The 19797-nt window shown below is 33.8% G+C and overlaps 1 protein-coding gene across 6 annotated transcripts in view; it reads left to right on the top strand.

The window, feature by feature from the left end:
• LOC118195103 (fasciclin-2-like) overlaps positions 1-5781 on the top strand; it is a 292303-nt gene extending 286522 nt beyond the window's left edge. For all 6 annotated transcript variants that reach the window (XM_085814201.1, XM_085814204.1, XM_085814203.1 and 3 more), the window contains one exon: positions 4252-5781. In XM_085814201.1, coding sequence (XP_085670327.1) covers positions 4252-4354 — 103 coding nt within the window. In that variant the 3' untranslated portion in view covers positions 4355-5781. The remainder of the gene's footprint in view (positions 1-4251) is intronic.
• Positions 5782-19797: the final 14016 nt, after the last annotated feature.

The following is a 19797-nucleotide window of genomic DNA, read 5'->3' on the forward strand; positions in this document are numbered from 1 at the left end:
TAACTCGTCTAAATAAAAATCTCCAGGATCATTTTTTTCGCTCATCGTGAACGGTAAAATTTTTTAATTCGGTGTGAAAATATGGGAGTTTACGAAGCAACGCACTTAACGCAAGTGAGCAAGGTACCTCAATACTAATGTAGATGATATAGCAAATGGCAATTGTTTATCGCCTTGGCTACCGATTGATAGCCTATTTTTAGGTAGCCCCCGAGAAAAAAGCAATTAGTAGGTTATCGTTCGGTAGGCGCTGGCGAAAAAAAGCCGATTAATAGGCTATCGGTCGATAGGCTTTGGCGAAAAAAAGTCGATTAATAAGCGATCGGTCAGTAGGCGTTGGTGGTATAAGGCCGATTAATAGGCTATCGGTCGGTAGGCGTTGGCGATAAAAAGCCTATTAATAGGCGATCGGTCGGTAAAGTGCTAAACAAAGGATGAAATGAATCTTCAGTATCTATATAGAAAAGTGTAGACACTTGCATGAAGAATAACTCTGCATAGACCCACTGTTCAATTAACTAATTAGTAAAGCAAATTAAAATCAGATTTGCATAAGGGTGCTCTGCCATAAAAGGCGCATTCGCACCTCATACGAAGGTTGCTTTTTTTTTTCTAGTCAAAAACTTCATAAAGATGTGAGCATCTTAATCCCGTCGCATCCTTACAAAGGTTTCTGTCTTTTCGAACAGCGGATGACCTGTATAATGTTACGAGTGCCTATGTGATGCCTTCCAAATCGCAATACCTCCTTCCTTGGGGTAGAATCATAAAATGTGAAGTAAATGTAACAGTACCTTATCAGAGTGGTATAGCTAGACAGGGTCACTTTGCAAAGGGCGGCACAATTTTCGAGAAAGCATTTTTTTTTTTTACTGAAATATTATTTTATAGGGTTTACTTACCTGAATCACCGAAGCAGGTGAAGAACAGTCAGATTCTGAATTGCCATCTGGAATTAAATTGAGAAGAATTCTAGATAAAATATTCAAAATGGCCACAAGATTTCAACAAATAGGTGTACCAGTATTATTACACCTGTTTTATTCGTTTGAAACTCTTGAATAAAAATGGCGAATATTAAGTAAATTATAATCAGACGGCATTCATAAGGAAGAATTCCTATTTAAGATAGAAGTATTTTAGAATTTTATTCCATTATTGTCTAGAAGAACGAAACAGGAACATGGAAGGGCAATCCTTTTGAATATTTGTAATTTGTTCTAAAATACAATCTCCAGAACAAAATTCCGAATATTGTAATACAACTGCTGTCATTATTGTTAGTTGTGAAGACAGTTTTTTTAAATAAGTCATCTAAGGCTATAAATATTTATTCTGCACTTGAGATATCTTTGTATACACTCGACATAAAAGCAACTAGAGTTCTATTGCAATTGGATCTCTATAATGCCATCAATGATATTGCTAACAAAAGAATTACACAAACTAATTTAATTTTGAAATGCTGGAATTCAAAGTTTTTTCTTCTTTCAAAAATAATCATAGTTTTAATTTATTTCCTATAAAGCATTTTCACATTTTTTGTAGTTTGTTTGTATATATGAAGAGGGGAGGCAAAGCTCTTTACTGAACCATCATCCTCAGCTGCCAAAGCGCAAATGAACGGCATGAGATATAGTGATTAGATAAGAATGGTTGGACCAGGGTTAAGCTACTGGCGCCATCTATTGATCAAGAAGAACTAAAACATAGAACAGGAATTATGGTTGTTAACTAGAACAGAAAAAAATTCTTTTTGAATGTGAAAAGCCTCTAGAAAATCTAATCCATCAATGGAAGATTTTTTGGGAATCATTTTGGCTGCAGGAAAATTGAAAGTGTGATTTTTCGGATCAACAATGCTGGGCAACAGAAGACTTCTGTGTTTCCTTTTTTCTAACATATGCCTCATGTTCCTTAAAGCGAAATATTAAGGCTGTCTTAGTTTGAACAATGTAAATTAAAACCACACTGGCAAGGAATCCTGTAAATATCCCAGAAATTCATATCCGGAATGGGATTCTTGAGTATGGAACTTGAAATTTAATTCATACGAGAATAATAAAGTTAAATTTCTGTAAAATACGTGCAATTTTATAACTATAAAATTGACACGACGGAAACGGAAACGAAAATAAACGGAAAGAAAGGAGACAACAGAATTCTTATAATCTCCTAAAACAAGACTGTGCCTTTTGGTGTGTTGAGATGAGAATTTTTTTAACTGCTTGATTAACAATGTTGGATGAAAAGCCCCTGTCAAAAGCTATTGTTTTTAAATAATTTAGTTCTTGATCAAGAGCCAGTATGGTGGAGCAAACTTAAAGTGCAAGGAAAACACAGGAATAAAATGAAGCTAACTTTTGTTTAGTCAGATGACATGATTTGAAGTGTGGTGGTAGGCAAACTGATAAAGGTTTACAGTTAACCGTAGTACTGGAGTTGGATGTGAGCAAAACGTCGAGAAACGGAAGAGAATTGCATGTTTAAAGTTCAAAAATGAACTGTAGCAGGATCGATGGAATTCATTGTTGAAAGAATTTTATTTAAATCATCTTTGTTACTGTCAAACAGGATAAAAGTATCGCCCACGTAGCGGAAACATACCGGAAAGTTTCAAATAGTACTTTTGATTCATAATAATGCATGTAGGTATCAGACAGGATGGGACTTCCCATGGCTAATACCTCATGTTCCTGCGATGCGGGCGTTGGTATACAAATAATACAATTTTAAAGAAATGGGCTGTACTAATTAATAATTTATTCTGCAACCTTAATTACATGCGTGCCATCTTTCAACACCCTCCACTGGAACATTGGGAATGATTTTACATCAAAAGAAACCATGAGTAAATTTATAGGAGAAATGCTTTAAACTTTTTTTTAGAAACTATTGAATTTCGTATGGTGTAAATGTTATTATCTAATAGAGTTGAAAATCTAGAAGCTAAATAACTGGTTCATTTGCGCTTTGGCAGCTGAGGATGATGGTTCGGTAAAACCACCGAAACTAGTCCTGTGAAAATTTGTAAATATAAATTCTGATTTTTGTTGTTGACTTCTAAATTAATACAGGCTTCTTTTGTTTTACAATAACTATGTAAATGCTCCATCAGATCATCTCATTCATGCTTGTTCCAGCAGCTGAATTTAAAGCATGTTTAACTGAATTAGTTAAAGAAAATTAAAATGTGTTTTACTTACAGTATTTGGATAGTGGTCCAATTCCAATAGCATTTGATCAGGAAAGATCTTTGGAAACTATTGAAAATAAAACCTTAAGTTCCCTCATTTGTTTTCATACTATTAATTTTTAAGTTCTTCATTAAAACGAACTTACAGATATTTTTGAATCTTAAATGGCATAACTGCAGTTTTTGTATTGCAAAAATTGGCCTTTTTGTTTTTGTACTTTGCTAGTTTTTAATGTTTCAAAAGAGTTTGTGCCATGCTCTTTTCTAATACATTTATCTACGTTTTTTATTATTACTTCTCTTACTTCTTCTTTTTCATGTCTTTTGAAGGTTTTAATTGCTTAATCACTTTGTGTTCCAGTAAAAAACCAGAAAATATGCACAATATAAATTTTGTCCCTTTGAATTATTATTTTCCATATTTTGTCCTTTATGAATAATAGGAATTATAACAACTTATATTTTATAGCATAAATGCAAACAGAGGAAAATTAAATTGTGGAATATTCCCCCCACCCAATAAAAAAAAATCAATGAAATGGAAGAAGACACGAATGTATCTTCTTAATTCAAACATAATCACCTAAAATCAAAGCCAATCTGAAATTCATCAAAAGGCATGAACAGGGAACTCGGTAATATGTATTTATCTGTGCCTAAATCCAGTAGCTACTTAAAGGATGTGGAGAAAATGATTCTCGAGAACATCCTTTAAAGAGCTGCTGCATCTCTGAGTACCCATGGGATTATTCACAGCCCCATGGATAACATGACAGTGCATACCCTCGAAATTTCGCACATGGAATGACCACTTACGCCAGTGAATGTTTTTAAATTCTGCTCATTAAAGTGAATGAGTTACACATGATATTCTTCAGGTTTGTTACCGCAAAACGTTATGTTCGGATCCTTAGATTCGCGAAGATAAATCATTACTAAGAATATTAGCTTGAAATAAATTTTTTTTTCATTCATTTTTTTCTTTATAGCCTGGTGTGTAGTTACATAAAGTTAATTTTTGAAATGCTAAAACTTATTTTCTTTTCTCCTTCCAGGAATAGGGATGCTAGACCTGTCGACCTTATCATAGACGAGAATTTTAAAAACAAATCTCCCAAAGGCTCAAAAAGTAGCATCGGTAAAAGCAGTCCTGTGTAGTGTTCATCATAAGAAAGAAAAAACGTTTTCAAGTCAACAAAAGTGCGATAAACATTTTTCTTGTGTGATTGGAGACATCAAAACGTAAAGAAAAATCGACGAAATCTTTCACGATTTCTCAAAGTCAACTTTTTGCTAACTCGATGTTTTGATTCTATGCTGTATTTACAAAAATAAAAGAAAAAAGCCAAACATTCTACCGAACTTTTGTGGAAGAATGTTATATAAATATACACCTTGCCTTTTGCTTCACAGATGAAACTTGCCAAGATGGGAGCTGGCGCAAGAACAGTGCAGATTACCGAACTGCTTAACTAACAATGAAAAAAAAAAAACTGTTCTGCGTTTGCTGATGTGGTTGTACTAGAAAAGCTATAATGAGGATTGAAAAGGACCGACAAGTTTCTAATGATTATTACCATTTTTTTTTTTAATTTCCTCTATGTAAAAGTGTCTATAGTAACTCCGCCATATTTCTACAAGCTTTATTCTTTAATCCGTGTTGTTGGAATTACTAGCATTTCCTACAGCGTACTTACTATCTGTATCTTCCCAGACTGTAAAAATGCGAAAAATATTGATATCATTTCATTGGAAAAGAATGGTCTTAAGCTTTATTTTGTTGTAGTATTTCAATACCTATTTAAGGGAGTTGTAGTTCCTTATCACTGTAAATGCATGTATTTTGTGCGACTCTTTACTTGACCTGTATTTTATCATTCCATGTTTGTTATGTTCTTTCTTCCCCCTTCTAGTGAATGATTTTTATTGTCGTTTTGTATAATACAACATTTCATGAGTTTTGTAATTTGATTCATTGATTGTAATTGCAAAGATATATATACATACGTGAGTAAATATACATACATATAATTTTCTATGAAAGAAATCATTGTGAAGGTTTGTAGATGAAATTTGTAATTATGGAATTTTAGATGTTTCTACGGTTTAGTGTTGTTATACTATTAAGGAATAATTTCCTAAACTTACAATGTGATCTCAGAGGTGCCGGAGAGGTGTTTAAAACTCAATGAATTGAAATAATTAATGTTAATTACTGCTAATTGGCTAATAGATTTTTTTTCCAAGTTTTGCTTCTATGATTTGGAAAGAAGAAACAATGTCTTGAGAAGTGAGTTTCAAAATTGTGTATTGTTAAATCCAAAACGGATTTTGTTTTCATATGCACTTTAAACTACTCATTATTTTATAAAAGAAATGTAGTGATAAAAACGGCCATTAGTCTATTCTACTTGTTTGCATTTTATGATTACTATTTTCATCGTTACATCTGCATTGAAACAATTTTGAGACTCGCTTCCCAGAAAGAATGAAAGAAAATTTTAAAAATTCTTTTAAGCTGCTTTTAGCTTTTCAGCTGTGATGTGTGCATGAAAGAACGTAAGAATAAACATTCTTAAATCATACTTCTTTATTGTTTTTTTATTCTATGTGTTGGATAAAACATAATTTTCTTCTCACCGTTTAGAAAAGTTTTTTGCGGTTAAATTAAGTTAGGTTATTTAAACATTGCAAAGCACACTACAGATATCTGCCTAAGGGAAGGAATGCCTAGGTCATAAACCCACCAGCGGCTGAGTGGTGAAGTCTCTGAACACAGGCAGTTTGGTCCGGGATTCGAATCTCCTCGAACGGCGAAGTACTACTTCTTTTTCGGATACCAAACCATCAGCGAAAGACACCTGTAATGTTGTCTTTTCAAAAACTGCATCTTGTTTCTGCAGAATATGACAGAGATTCACTTGCGATTGAATGACTAGCATCACTATCGCCAAAACATTTACCGGAAATACTAATTCGAAATACAGCAGTCCGTGTGGAAGATAAACAGGATCGGATTTGGATCATGCCTAAATTTGATGAATATAAAGTCTTTGGGGAGTGTCAGTCTGGACATTTAGACTTGATAAAACCAATTTTTCCTCACCCATAACACGTTAAAAGAGGTCGGTTTTCCTCCGTTTGCTGCTGACCACGATTTAAAAAGGTTTTACGAGTTCCCTGTACGTCACTTGTTCGATTTTCTACTTTGTGTTTGGATGAATTAGTCTGTTTGAAAGAATAGTTCCGCCTGCCATGAAGTTGAGTTTTATAGCTCGTATTTTTAACAGGTACAGCTTCTTAATCATCCAATTTCTGAACTAATTCAGATAAACTCTTTATTTTTTCCCAAAGTATCAATAAAATGCTCCTTAACATCACTACTGACTCTTCATTTAATCTGATCCATCAGGACCAAGTCTTTGAGCGATTCAAAGTCTGTAACATCGAGACTATGTAGCCACTCTTCAGGGTAATTGCTTAATTCGCAAGCAAAGTCTTTCCAGGCTGTATTTGGTATGTGGTAATTTTAATTCGAAATGATTCAGCATTTGATTTGATTCTCTGGAGCACAATTTTTTTGATGTATGAATAATCTTCTAATTTGTCCTTCGGTTCTCTTAAAATAATTTGTGAAATGTCTATAGGCAGAAAAAGGTAGGAGATGAGTGATGTAATCTATTTGTTTTATATTAACTTTTTCACATTGTTTTTAAAAAATATGCAGGTAGGTTGCAATGGTAAATTTAGAGATTAGGTGTTGAATATTTGTTTCAATAGCTGGATTTGAAACAAAGGCGGCATAGTTGGGATTTGAGATAGCAGATACAATACCGGAGTTCTGTAATAAAACATATATGCAATACTATTTCAAAACACAATATTATAATGGAACATTAAATGAAAACCACTAATTTTTTTTCAAAACAGATGAAAAGTAGCTCTCGTACAATTCCGGAACAAAAGAAAAATACCTAATGCAAAGTTTTATACATATTAGTTCATACTTGGTTCGTACCTATTTCATTCACCAACTAGTCTTGAAAGACTATCTGCATTTTTTAATTGTGCACCAGGGCAATGAGAAATATGAATATTATAACGCTGAAGTGCCATTGTCCATCTCTCTAATTTGGCAGAATGCGATACCGACTTATGCAAATATAATAATGGATTATGGTCTGTGATCAGCTCGATATTTGATCCAAACACCCAACACTCGAACTTTTTTTAGCATCAGTGCTAATACTCCCATACGTCACTGAGACATGGTATTGTTTAAAAATATGCAGTTTGAATTGACGCCAGTTAATAAATCTTTAGTGGCATATTTTATTTGGTGTCGTTTTGATTTCTCAGACTTTTGGTTTAGGGGTAAACGATTTTCATAATCTATTTTAAAGTTATCTTTTCCTGATTCGACAGACATAGCTCAGTCCCTGCTAACTATTTCATTCTTCAAAAAAATCTGATAAGCCTTTTAGATCCCAGTTTTTAGATTTATCTACTAAATTCTAACGTAAGATCTGCCGGTGTAATTTTCATAAGAATTGGTACAAGCAGGTTTCCATATAAATTTTGAATCTATTCTAAATTTCTGATCTAGATCTCTGCCCGATCAAATAGTTTTCTTGAACCAAAAATGTCGCTGGTATACTTAACAACAGCCCTAAATGAGAATTAATTAGAAGATTATTTTGTTCATATCTAGATCGCAAAATTTCTGAAGCTGCATCACAATTTTTTTTCTTTTAATACTAAGCCTTCCAAGGAAATTTCGAAAGTAAATCAATTTTTTTTCAACTTTACTCAAATTGGGATTTCTATCGATAGAAATTTTAAATTTTCCAATGAATTCTAACCATTGCGAGGAATCGTCAAAAACTTTATTTACCTTTAATTTGGGCAATTTGATCGAATGCATTTCAGTATTTTGAGAAAAGAACTAGCTAGTTATTAAGACAGTACTGTTTCGAGAACGACTCACACCAGAAACACTATTAACTTCAAAATTTAATTCTTCATTTTTTTTCATTCAACTTACATTTGTTTTCTATTAAATTATCATCCTTTTCATCAGTTAAGTTCAAAATTTCATCATGAATGAAATTCACGTCATTATTTTTTTTCCGTTAATTGTGACAAAAGAATTTTCGAAACTTTCGAATCATTTTTACTGATAATCTTTGATAATGTTTTTAGTTGATAGTATGCCCTTTTGAGAAGATTCTTTTTCAAGTTATCAATATCCATCTCGAGCAATAAAAACGAAACTTACTCCTTTTTTTTTCACGTATCCTAGTCGATGCACCACCGCCACAAAAGATCAAAATTTCAAAAGCTTAAGATGTTTAATATTTTACACAATATTTATATTCATATATATTGGTGACCCAATTTAAATTTAATCAAACATCGCTATAATCAAAAAATCGAATTATCTAAGAGGAACTTAATTCCTCCTATTCAACTCACGTCTCAAATCTACATATATAAAGAATTATATAGTCTGTGCGTTTGGTTGTCCTCTAATAACTCAGTCACTACTATAGCTATCGTCATCAAGTTTTCTAAAATTCTTTTCTAGGTTCTGTAAAAAGTTGACGGCCACTTTTTTTTTTTGAAAAAAAAAGTAGATAAAATCACAGATATTAATTAAAAACTCAGAAAAAACGATAATTTTTGCCCTCATTTTTCCAAGTGGCAACAGTCTCGCAATCTGGAGATGAAAGTCTGTCTTGGAAAGCCACTGCTCGCTTTCAAATCCTAGAGTTTGTTAATAAAAAAATTTTTTTTAAGTTTTAGGATGAAATAAAAACAGCATTGCCAAACGTTAAATACATTATTCCCGATTCCAAAAGCTCGTGAGTAGCCATTTAGATTACTCCCTTCTTCATACGGTTTTAATCAGCCAAAATATTAATTAAACACCCTGAAAGCAGCCAATTTTCGCATTCATTTTTGTGAGTGGCAACAGCCTCGCGCGTTGGAGTTAAAATTGTTTTATTTCGAAAAATGTTGCTACTTCTCTCTTTCAAATCGTAGAGTTTGTCAATAAAAAATTTGTGAGTTTTACAAAATCATATAAAGATTTTGATCAGATTAAATATAAAGAAGAATGTTTGTTTGTGTGTTTGTTGGCATTATTGATTTCTAGTCATTTATGATAAATTTTTTGGCACATTTCATCGACTAAAATTGAATATAGGTGGAATATTGGATGAAACTTGAGCCTTTACAACCATTTTATTAGAAAGACTAAAGTCATTCAAAACTGATATAATGAGAGTGAATTAGTTTATTTTTCTATCGAAATTTTTTATGTGGGTTCCATATAGCATCAGACTGAAAAGTGGTGACTCTGAATCGTATTTTTTTGCATCGTAATTAGAGAAGGATTACAGCTGTATCGTTCTCTCTGTTGTAAAGGTCAGTTTACACCTGTTAGAGAGGCTCGGAGCGAGTCGCTCGTTACGATTACTTTGACAGTAGAAAACGCATGGAGGTAGGACTTACTTCCTACCTCCATGAGAAAACGTAGGGGGAGATGAGTCAGCGCTTCCGTTTCTACTTTGAAGCTGTTGAAAAATCTATCTGGGCCGTTACTCCGAGCAGCGTTCGCAGGGACGTCGTGACAGTGAGTTCTATAATGCCGAGATCAAGCGATAGCCAAACCATGGCATTTTTTAATGCATACGCATCTTAAAAAGTGTTTTAGGGAACACTTCACTACTTCATTAAGATGTTGCATACTTCTATAATTATGTGAGGCTTATATTAATTCTTCTACAAGCATCCCTACATGAGGATGCAATAAATATATGATATTATAAACTATAAAAATGGAATTATGAAAAAATATGTAGATCTGTTTTATTGGGGATATTTAAATTTCTTGCTTTGTATAAAAACATTCTGGGCTATAATTCGTTACAATTCAGCTTGGATGTGTGAGTGCAAGTACTAAAGGTGTATTAAGGTTTATGCAAATTATGCTAGATGAATTCTAATCTTCTTAAACTACCCGTTTTAGCATTTTAAAAATAAAGTATAATCACTATATTTAACCATTATTAATTTTATTGATATCACTCTGTGCGTTGCCCAGAAACACAATTTCAGGAGGATCCAAAAGTAACAATTTGCGATAAATATCTTCCTGTTGGAACTATGTCATAATATATATATTGTTTTACCTGTGGTAGTATATGTAATGCTCCCAAGTTTTTTGCTACTTCTTATTTATTTAAGATTTTCTGAATAATTAGGTAAATATTATACAGTTTACTTCTGTCGTGTTATGGTAGCTTTGAATAAATATTCCATGTGTTAATTTTGCATTCTCTAGAAATCACACATTTCCAGTCAGAACTCTGCATAATTAATTACATGCACAGAGAGCTACTGATTCTGTGGATTCTGGATGAATAAATATATTCTTTCTATTAATAAATAATAAAACACATTATTACTTTCACATTATTTTATAAATGATTAATTAGGTGTAAATAAACAGTTGTATATAGTAGAAAAACTTTGTTAATTTGAATTTCAATAACCACAGCTGACTAAATAACTTGTCTCAAACTGAGTTTCTTTTAAATTCTTGTATCTGATATGCAATAAGATTTTTGTAACTTTGGACATTCTCGTCCGAAATTCATTTAATACTTCATTTGTTACTCCTAATTCATTTGGCAAGCTACCCAGTCACGTACCCATTTCCTTTTCTTCTTTTTTCTTATTTTTCCCTCCCAAGAGCAGAAATTAATTCGTTTGAAACTGCTTCGTAGACTTCAAGCACTGCAGCCAAAGAACATCTATGTTATGCTCAATGCATATTCTTTCCTGCAGCTGCCACATCGGTATCCATTTCGTAAACAAACGGAAGCGAGTTGTCAGTCCACTCTGATTGGTGTAAACAATCTATCAGAGTACAGGTCCGTTCACTCGGTTCGAAACTCCCGGACGAGCGACTCTCTACGAGCTGCTCTGAGAGGCATTACTCTCAATCTAACTTAACTGGCTTCGGGTACGTCCGCTAGTCAAATAATAAAAATAAAGATCCGAACCGTTATGGCCAATATACCTCGCCAAGCGCGATTTTTCCGGCTGTAGGACATAAGGCATTGCCTCCTAGATATAGGCAATGGATAAGCCCAGGGGGCACAAGACGTTGAAAACTGTAGACCGCAAAGACTACTGGCAAATAGAAGTGAGGAAACGAGAAATGACCATGAGTCACAGAGGCCTATGTAAAGCCAAAATCATACACAGAAAAGGTGGTCATGACGGAGCAGTAAAAAAAATTCTGACAAAGATATCAGTGTATACATTCATTAGTGTGAAATAAAGGCACATCTTAAACATAATCATAATGTCATTTATCTATCACCATTATGTAACTTATAGGTGTCTTTGTCACCTATAAATTGCATTCTGATGACAGGTTAAAAAAAAATCTGATGTGTACACCGCATGACTTCCTTTGATATACATAGTGTTACGGATTTGGTATTTAAATAGCTAATACTAGTTGAATTATAAATTAAACTGTTTATTCCAAGTGAAGTGCAGCGCGTGACAAAGGAAAGCTAAGCCGGAAAATTAAAAATACAAGAGCACGTGCATTTAACATTTAATAAATAAATAAATATCTGTTTTTGATTTCGAGAAAGTTCCAGAAAATTCTCGCGCGTGATTTAAAATCTTATAAAAAAGAGGAAAACCTCTCAATTCAGGGATTAGTTTGTTTTTGTTTTAAGAGTTTGTTTAAAAAACTGCTCTTGTTGGTTGTAGCGAATTCGCGGATTAGCTTTCTTTAGCTGTTTTGAATTAAGTTCTCTTGAACGTTTGAGTAGTTAAAAGATAACTACTGCGAGATATTGTAATACTGCACGAATATCTGAGGAAATTTAAGCATTTTTGTTGTGATAATAATAAATTTTGTCCATTTTTCATCGGACTTGTGCATCCAATTCAAACGAAAGCGTACGCACGCGACAATATTTTGATTTTTATGTACCGATGTTTATGTAACGATGTATCGAATAAATCACGAATTTTGTTTTGTCGCGGAGTGAGAACTGAATTAATTGAACTGAGAAATACTGAATCGTCTGTTAAAAACTGTTTTTGTTTTGTTTTGTTTTTTTCCTTAATTTCTTTTAAACATCATTTTAGATTTATTATCGTATTTCATTAGAACATATGGCAACGATTAGATAATTCTTCAAATGATACAAAATTTGCGCATTCTGAGTTGTAATATGAATGTGTTTTTCATCATTTTACTTCATGCCAATTATTGCTTATCAGAAGAATAAGTTTTATGAAATTTTAAAAATGCCTTACAATACATCCTGCAAGAGATGGCGCCACCGGAGCTCCAGTCAACTAAAATGCTTTTCATCCCTACTAATAAATGGCGGGGAAAAAAAAAAAAAAAAAAAAAAAGTTTTTAACAGAGCACCTCATTTGTTCAAAGTTTACTTATTCTATGGACGGCGGCACAGGAGCCTCCGTCGCTAGTAATCTCTGAGTTCTAGCACAGCATGTGCACAAGTACTTCCATATTACTGGATACAACTTATTCGATTCTTCACACATTTAAAAGTCAAGTATAATATAATGGTAAAGGCCGTTAATGGCCGATTGCCTCTTACTAAGTGATAAGACATAGACATAGTTATAATATGAACGAAATATAACGCTGTTAAGTGAACCTAGCCTCAGAGTGTCGCTATGGGAAACAAATATAGTGAATTTTAAAGAGTGCATTTATTCTATCGTGGCTTATGCGCTATCGACGAAGTAGATTGAATTCAATCCAAGTTTAAATGAAAATTAGGACAAAATGCGTAGAATTTAATATTCCGCACAAGGAAGTCGGGGTGTACACATCAGATTTTTTCATTTACACATATATACACGTTTCGAGAGGATTTGGGCCCTTTGGACTAAAAATATTTAAAAACAGTATATCTTAGAATTTCCGGTAGACAGTCTCGCGCGTAGGAGATAAAAAATATTTTATTCCGTACAGTGCGTTGCCACTGCTCGCTTTGAAATCGTTGAGTTTTCAAAAATTCGTAAAAGTTTAAAAAAATATGAAATAGATAATAAAACAAATTCGAAGTTGAAGATTAGAGCATCCAAGTGGACTGCGTTATTCAAAACTGGATGGCTACCATTGTTTTATCACAATGCGAGAAACATGCATACATTCAATGCAAATTCTTCATTATTTAATTTCTTTAAATACTCGTATAATATAGGGCGATAATGTTTGATGGAAATAATATGAAAAGTGATACAGATGTTTAAAGTTGATTCGAAGCAAAATTCCGTTTCGGGACTTAATAGCCCTTCTCGCCTAATTATTTTTAAAATTCTGGAATTAATAGCCTTCTTTGAAAACAAACAGAGCGTAAATTTATTTCTGTATATGTCTTTTTTTTTTTTTTTTTTTTTTTTAGATATCTCTTTGTATATCAAGAGGGGCGGCAAATTCAGAGACCGCCCCGGGGGGGGACCTCTAGCTACGCCGCTACGTGTTCAGTTAAGTTTGTTAGCATTCATAAGAAGTTGTCAATCAGGATGGATACCTAGAATTTGGTTATTGCGGCTAATGATCTTTCCTGAAGGAAGGATGCTGTCACAAGGTCGAGGAAACAGACCGACTAACTCTACTTGAAACTAAAAATGCGTAGAACCCTGCGCTAAATCGGCGCCATCCATCTTACACAACGTAAACAAATAAAGCTGCGAAGCGTCGTGAGTTAAAGTAGAACCGGTATGTTTCATTAGGATATCCGAGATGAAAAATATATTCGTTGGCGTTTGCTGGAGCGCAATAAGCATTAGAATCAGTAAAAGTCGTACGTCGGAAAAGAAGAAATCCCGGTTTCCTGCTTTGGTACGGACGCACTTGCAACCAGTCATATTTGTGTTCCTAAAATTAGATATTTAATTAGCCAGCTATTCGTAAATACAACAACTGAAGTTTCTTTTACGCAATCAGTATCTTATGTAACGCGGTTAGAACTCGAAATATCTGGATTAATTGGGACCGTATCCCATGCGGATATTCACAAAACTAAATATATGGAAATTTTTCCCCACCGCCTACCTAAAATTAAGGGAACGCAGGTGAGAGAATTTTATTGTCCGTTTACCCTTATTTATTTAATCTACTTGTAAGGATTATGTTAATTTTATTAACAGTTAAATTTTAAGTTAAAGTTTCTTTCGTGTCAAATTCTTAATTTCAACTTACTACTTCCGGCCAGAACGTAGTCTGTAGTAGAATCACGTCTGAATATAGTATAATGAGGAAGTTCTTTGGTCTTAGCGGGAGAGAATGAAAGGTTCTGATTTACGCCACTCTCTCCCACTCTCAAAGCTGTTATTACTCAGGCCCTTGATAGCCTCGCAGTCATCTGGTGTCAAACTTAACATAATTTGAATCGTAATAAGGGAAATCGGTATTCTCAAAAATTCCGATTTTGTTTCAAAATATCTATGTTAGAACAAGGATTTTATATATAAATCTAATATATACCCCCAAGTCGCGCTTTCTGGACATGAAAAACGCAAGTCGGCCCAGTAGAACAAGAAATATAGAACGGTCTATTTTTGGATTTTTGGATTTTATTTATTCCAAAGGGGGCAATTTGCCCAGAAGGACTATTACTTGCGTTTTGGCATTTTGAGCTGACTCACTACAAGCGTTGTTTCAGTTTTCAAATTGTTGCCACCCAATATTATTATCGCCTTGTATTATATTTAAAATAATGAAGAATCTGCATAAATGTAGGTATGTTTCTCGCACTGTGATGAAACAATGGTACCTAGAGCCATCCAGTTTTGAATAACGTAATCCTCCTGCGAATATAGGCATCTGGATGTCCAAATTTGAAATTTGGAATTTGTTTTATTATCGATTTCCTATTTTGTAAAACTTTAACGAATTTTTGATTAATAAACCGAACGATTTTGAAGCGAGGAATGGAAACGTTGTACCGAAAAAAAGAAGAAAAAAATTATCTCCAGCGCGCGAGATTGTGTATCGGATATGCTCATTTTAAAATTATTTTGTGATATTTCTGTTGAACAGAATTTTATGGTGTAAGTTCGAAGAACATAATAGTTAATAAATAAAGGTAACACACAAAATGGTAATAAAACGCCCCATTGGACGAAATTTAAAATCTGACACCTTTCATATTTTTATTATTATTATTATTAATATTCCTTTTATTTCTTTTTGCGTGTGTGTGTGAGCCAAGCATGACTTACATGAACTATGAATCACATAATAAATATAGAAAACTTTTACAGTCGTCGAACTGTTATAAACACGCTGACACTTTCAACGCCACAGCCTTCCCACTGTCAGGCAATAACTGTGGAGACAGCTTCACTGCAAAGGTTCAGAGTACAACTCTCACCTCTGCTTGGTCGTTCTCGGAACTCCACGTACTCTCGAGACTCTCCACGCGATGCACTCGACGATACACAAGAGTATAGCTCTCGACTCAGCACAGTCTAAGACAAAACTCGACGATGCACTAATTCGCGATGCACGAAAAGACTCTCTCGATGCACTCGAGGACCAACTCGGCGCTAGACTTCGAGACACTCGCTCAATGACTGACTATCAGCTCGCTAGACGAGGCACGCACACTCCATACTAACTATCTCGCACTCCAGACGAGGCACTCTCATTCGCCCTCTCGACGAGGCACACTCGAGGACACTCACTAACTGACTGACTATCAGCTCGCTAGACGAGGCGCATACTAACTGACTGCGGACCAGCAGGGTTTATATAGCTTTCGGCTTGTGTTCGAGCACATTTTGGGCTAAACCGGTAAGAATTCGTTCCAGAAGGTTCTCCATCCGTCCATGGCATATCGCCAATTTTGTCGTCAAACGGCTGATTTCTCACCAAATGTGGCAACCCTGCCTTCCCTTGCCATTTTATGGCAACCCAAAAACTGCTTTGCGAGGAAGCTCTCTCACCGCTCCTGTACGTTTCGTAACAATACAATCACCCCACGTACTCCAGAGCTGTGTCTACGCAACATATAATCAAATTTTAAAACTTCATTAGCTAAATACTGTTTTTCATAAATATTACAGTCATGTTCAATTTATCGTATTTAAACGTTGTTGTCTTTCTCTTCTTTTACTAACGGCAAACTTTTTTATTAACGCAAAGAGATTTCCATTCATACAGACATTCTATAACGCCACTAGGAGAACAGCTTTCAACATATTGCTCAAGTGATAGAAAAAAAAAAAATTTAAAGCTTTCAGATTTTACATTACGCCCAAAAGGGCGTTTTTTTAACGTTTTGCGTGTTACCTTTATTTATTAAATATCACATTCTTCGCACTTAAACCATAAAATTCAGTTCAACAGCAATATCGCAAAATAATTTTTAAATCAATATATTTTTAGAATTTTCGATACACAATCTCGCACGCTGAAGTTCTTTTTTTTTTTTTTTTTTTTTTTTTTTTTCCCCTGTCGTACAGTGTCGCCATTTTCCGCTTTGAAATCGTTTAATTTGTTAATCGAAAATTCGTTAAAGTGTTGCAAAATATGAAATCGGCAATAAAACAAATTCCCTATTAGGCCTACCATGTATCCATATTCGGTGAAGGATTACGTTATTCAAAATTGGATGGCTCTAGGTACCGTCGTTTTATCACAATGCGAGAAAAATATATGCATTTATGCAGATTCTTCATTAGTTAATTTATTTAAATATATCACAGGACTCTAATATTTGGTGGCAACTGTTTAAAAAGTGAATCAACGCAGAAAGTGAATCGACCCAAAATGCCAAAAACGAAATTAATAACCTTTGTGGGCTAACGCTCTTTGGCCTAAAAATTTTATGAGATAAATTTGTATTTAAAACTCATAAAATCATTAATGATTTTAAAAAAGAAAAATAACACATAATTCAATAGGAATAAGAGAATTCTCATTACAAAATTCATCTACAATTTTATATTACGAATAATAAAAGTGAGGGACTCCCTTGATAAGTTTATAAAAACTAAAGTCTTTATAAATTTAGTTGTTATAAAAAGGAGAAATTATTTAGTTGTTATAAAAAAGGCGTAAAATTAAAAAGTGACTTTAATGAATCCAATTAACGTAATCTCATGAATCTTAATGACTGATAATAGCTGAAATTACTCCGCGTTTATTACTTTTAAGTAGCTTAGTATAACAATTAATAACAGCATAAAATTTTACGAACAATGAAATATGTTACGTTTCGCAGGACGACTACACACTGTCGCGTGGAAGATAAAAATATTTTTATTTGGGCAGTGGGAATACATTTCTTTTAAACCTCTGAGTTTGTTTCGTTACTGATTTGAATCGCTGAATTTTTAATCAAAAGTTCATTAAATTCTTACATAATCGAAACACGAAATAAATGAACACGTGATATACACGAAATAAATTAAAAAGAAATTCGAAATTCGAGCGTCAGAGTGCACGTGTTCGGGGACTCTAGATGCCGCCGTTTTTCTCCCAATGCGAGGAACATGCATTCATATATACTGATTCTTCATTATTTAATAACAAAAATAATGGCTTATGGTTTTGACAATACAATCAGCTTATTACATTTCGTATAATTATATTCCACGCTTTTATTATTCGTGACATAAATTTGTCGAAGAAGTTTGTAAAGAGAATTATTTAAACTGTCCTTTTATTTCTTGTTCATGATAAGTTACTTTTCTACTTAATTAAAGCTTTTATGAGTTTTAAATAAAAGCTTCTTTTATAAAACCACTTTTTTATTTTAGTTATTATTATTAGCTCAAAGGAGCGTCAACTCAGAAGGGCTGTTAATCTCGTTTGGGCATTTTGCATCCATTTGCATTTGCATCCACCGAGTTTTTGCGTTGATTCACTTTTCGTACTGTTGCCACCAAATATTACAGCCCTGTAATATATTTAAAGAAATTACATAATAAAGAATCTACATAAATGTATGTATGTTTCGTGCATTATGGTAAAACAACGGTGCCTAGAGCCATCCAATTCTGAATAACGTAATCCTCCACCGAGTATGGGCATCTGGAAACTCTAATTTGGGATTTGTTTTATTATCGATTTCATATTTTGTCAGACATAAAAAAATTTTTGATTAAAAAACTCAAAGCGAGAAATGGCAACATTATGCGGAAAAAAAAAAAAAAAAAATTATGGTATCGGAAATTCTAAAGATGGGCTATTTTAATTATTTTGCGATATTGCTGTTGAACTGAATTTTATGGTTAAGTGCGAAAAACATGATATTTAATAAATAAAGGTAACACACAAAACGTTAAAAAAAGCCCCTTTGGGCGTAATGTAAAATCTGGAAGCTTTCAGACATTTTTAATGATAAATTTATTTTTTTTAATGTTTTAAGTCTCAATGACATGTTATCTATCGCGTATGGAACAGACAGTCTCTCAGCAATGAATAAGCAATCTTTTAATTATGGTATAGTGAAAAGTCAAAAATATTCCAATTTTTTTCCCCAAAAAACAGAAATTGCATTACAAGTCTTACATTAACTTTATTTAAAAGATTCCCCCCCCCCTGCTCTCTTCAACGGCGCGAGCTGTGAAATTGTAAGATCGTTAAACGACGGTTGGTACAAAAAATCGTTTCAGCATTACATTAACAAAAAAATTCTAAATCGAATTTGAAAAAATCGCTTTCCTGCACTGTATTGCCGTCCACAATAAGTATGTGCACAAAGTTTGAGCTTCATAGCTGATCAGAAAGTAGTTTACAAATCGATGAGAAACCATCAAACAAAAATCGATGACTATAGCGACAAATATGCTGAGTGAACTTATATTTTCTCCCACCTTTCCACATCCCTTCGTAGCGTAATTGGAAGCATAGTCGACGCGCATTTGATAGGTTCAGGGTTCGATTCCCCGCGAGAGCATTCCACAGTTTTCGCGTCTCCTGCTTAAAAAAACTGAATGACTTTGGTTTATTAGATTATGGCAAAGCCTCGAGGGGTATCTGCATAAAGGCAGGGATGCCTTCGTCGAAGACTTACTACGGAAAACTGCTTCGTATATACGTTACACATGGGGAAAACACGAAAACGCCCATACAGACAGCCCGTTTGCGGGATTCGAACCTCGAAGCGAACTACCAGTGTTCAGCGACTTTACCGCTCTGCCACTGGTGAGCCCTGAATTTTTTTTTTTTTTTTAACTAAACAAAACCGTATAACAAATCTTATATCTGCTTAAACAAAAGACATTTTAAGAGAAAATCGGTTTAGAGTTAGAAAATATATACCGTATTCCCTCGCATATCCCCCCCCCCCAATTTTTAGCTAATTTTACCGCCCGAAAATCGAGAGGGGAAAATTATGCGAGTCGTTTAATTGCTGAAGATTTTTTTTTTTTGTTTGTTGTTGTTGTTGTTGTTAATTTTCGATTGCAGCTTGAACATAACAAAGGAAAGATGTCATGGATAAACTATAGGTAACTGTTACAATGTTATTTCTTTAATAGAGACCTACATTCCAATGTGTTTACCTAGTAAT

This window comes from Stegodyphus dumicola, chromosome 3 (assembly GCF_044657685.1).
Source record: "Stegodyphus dumicola isolate Sdum_Otavi_A_Nest chromosome 3, ASM4465768v1".
Taxonomy (NCBI): Eukaryota; Metazoa; Arthropoda; class Arachnida; order Araneae; family Eresidae; genus Stegodyphus; species Stegodyphus dumicola.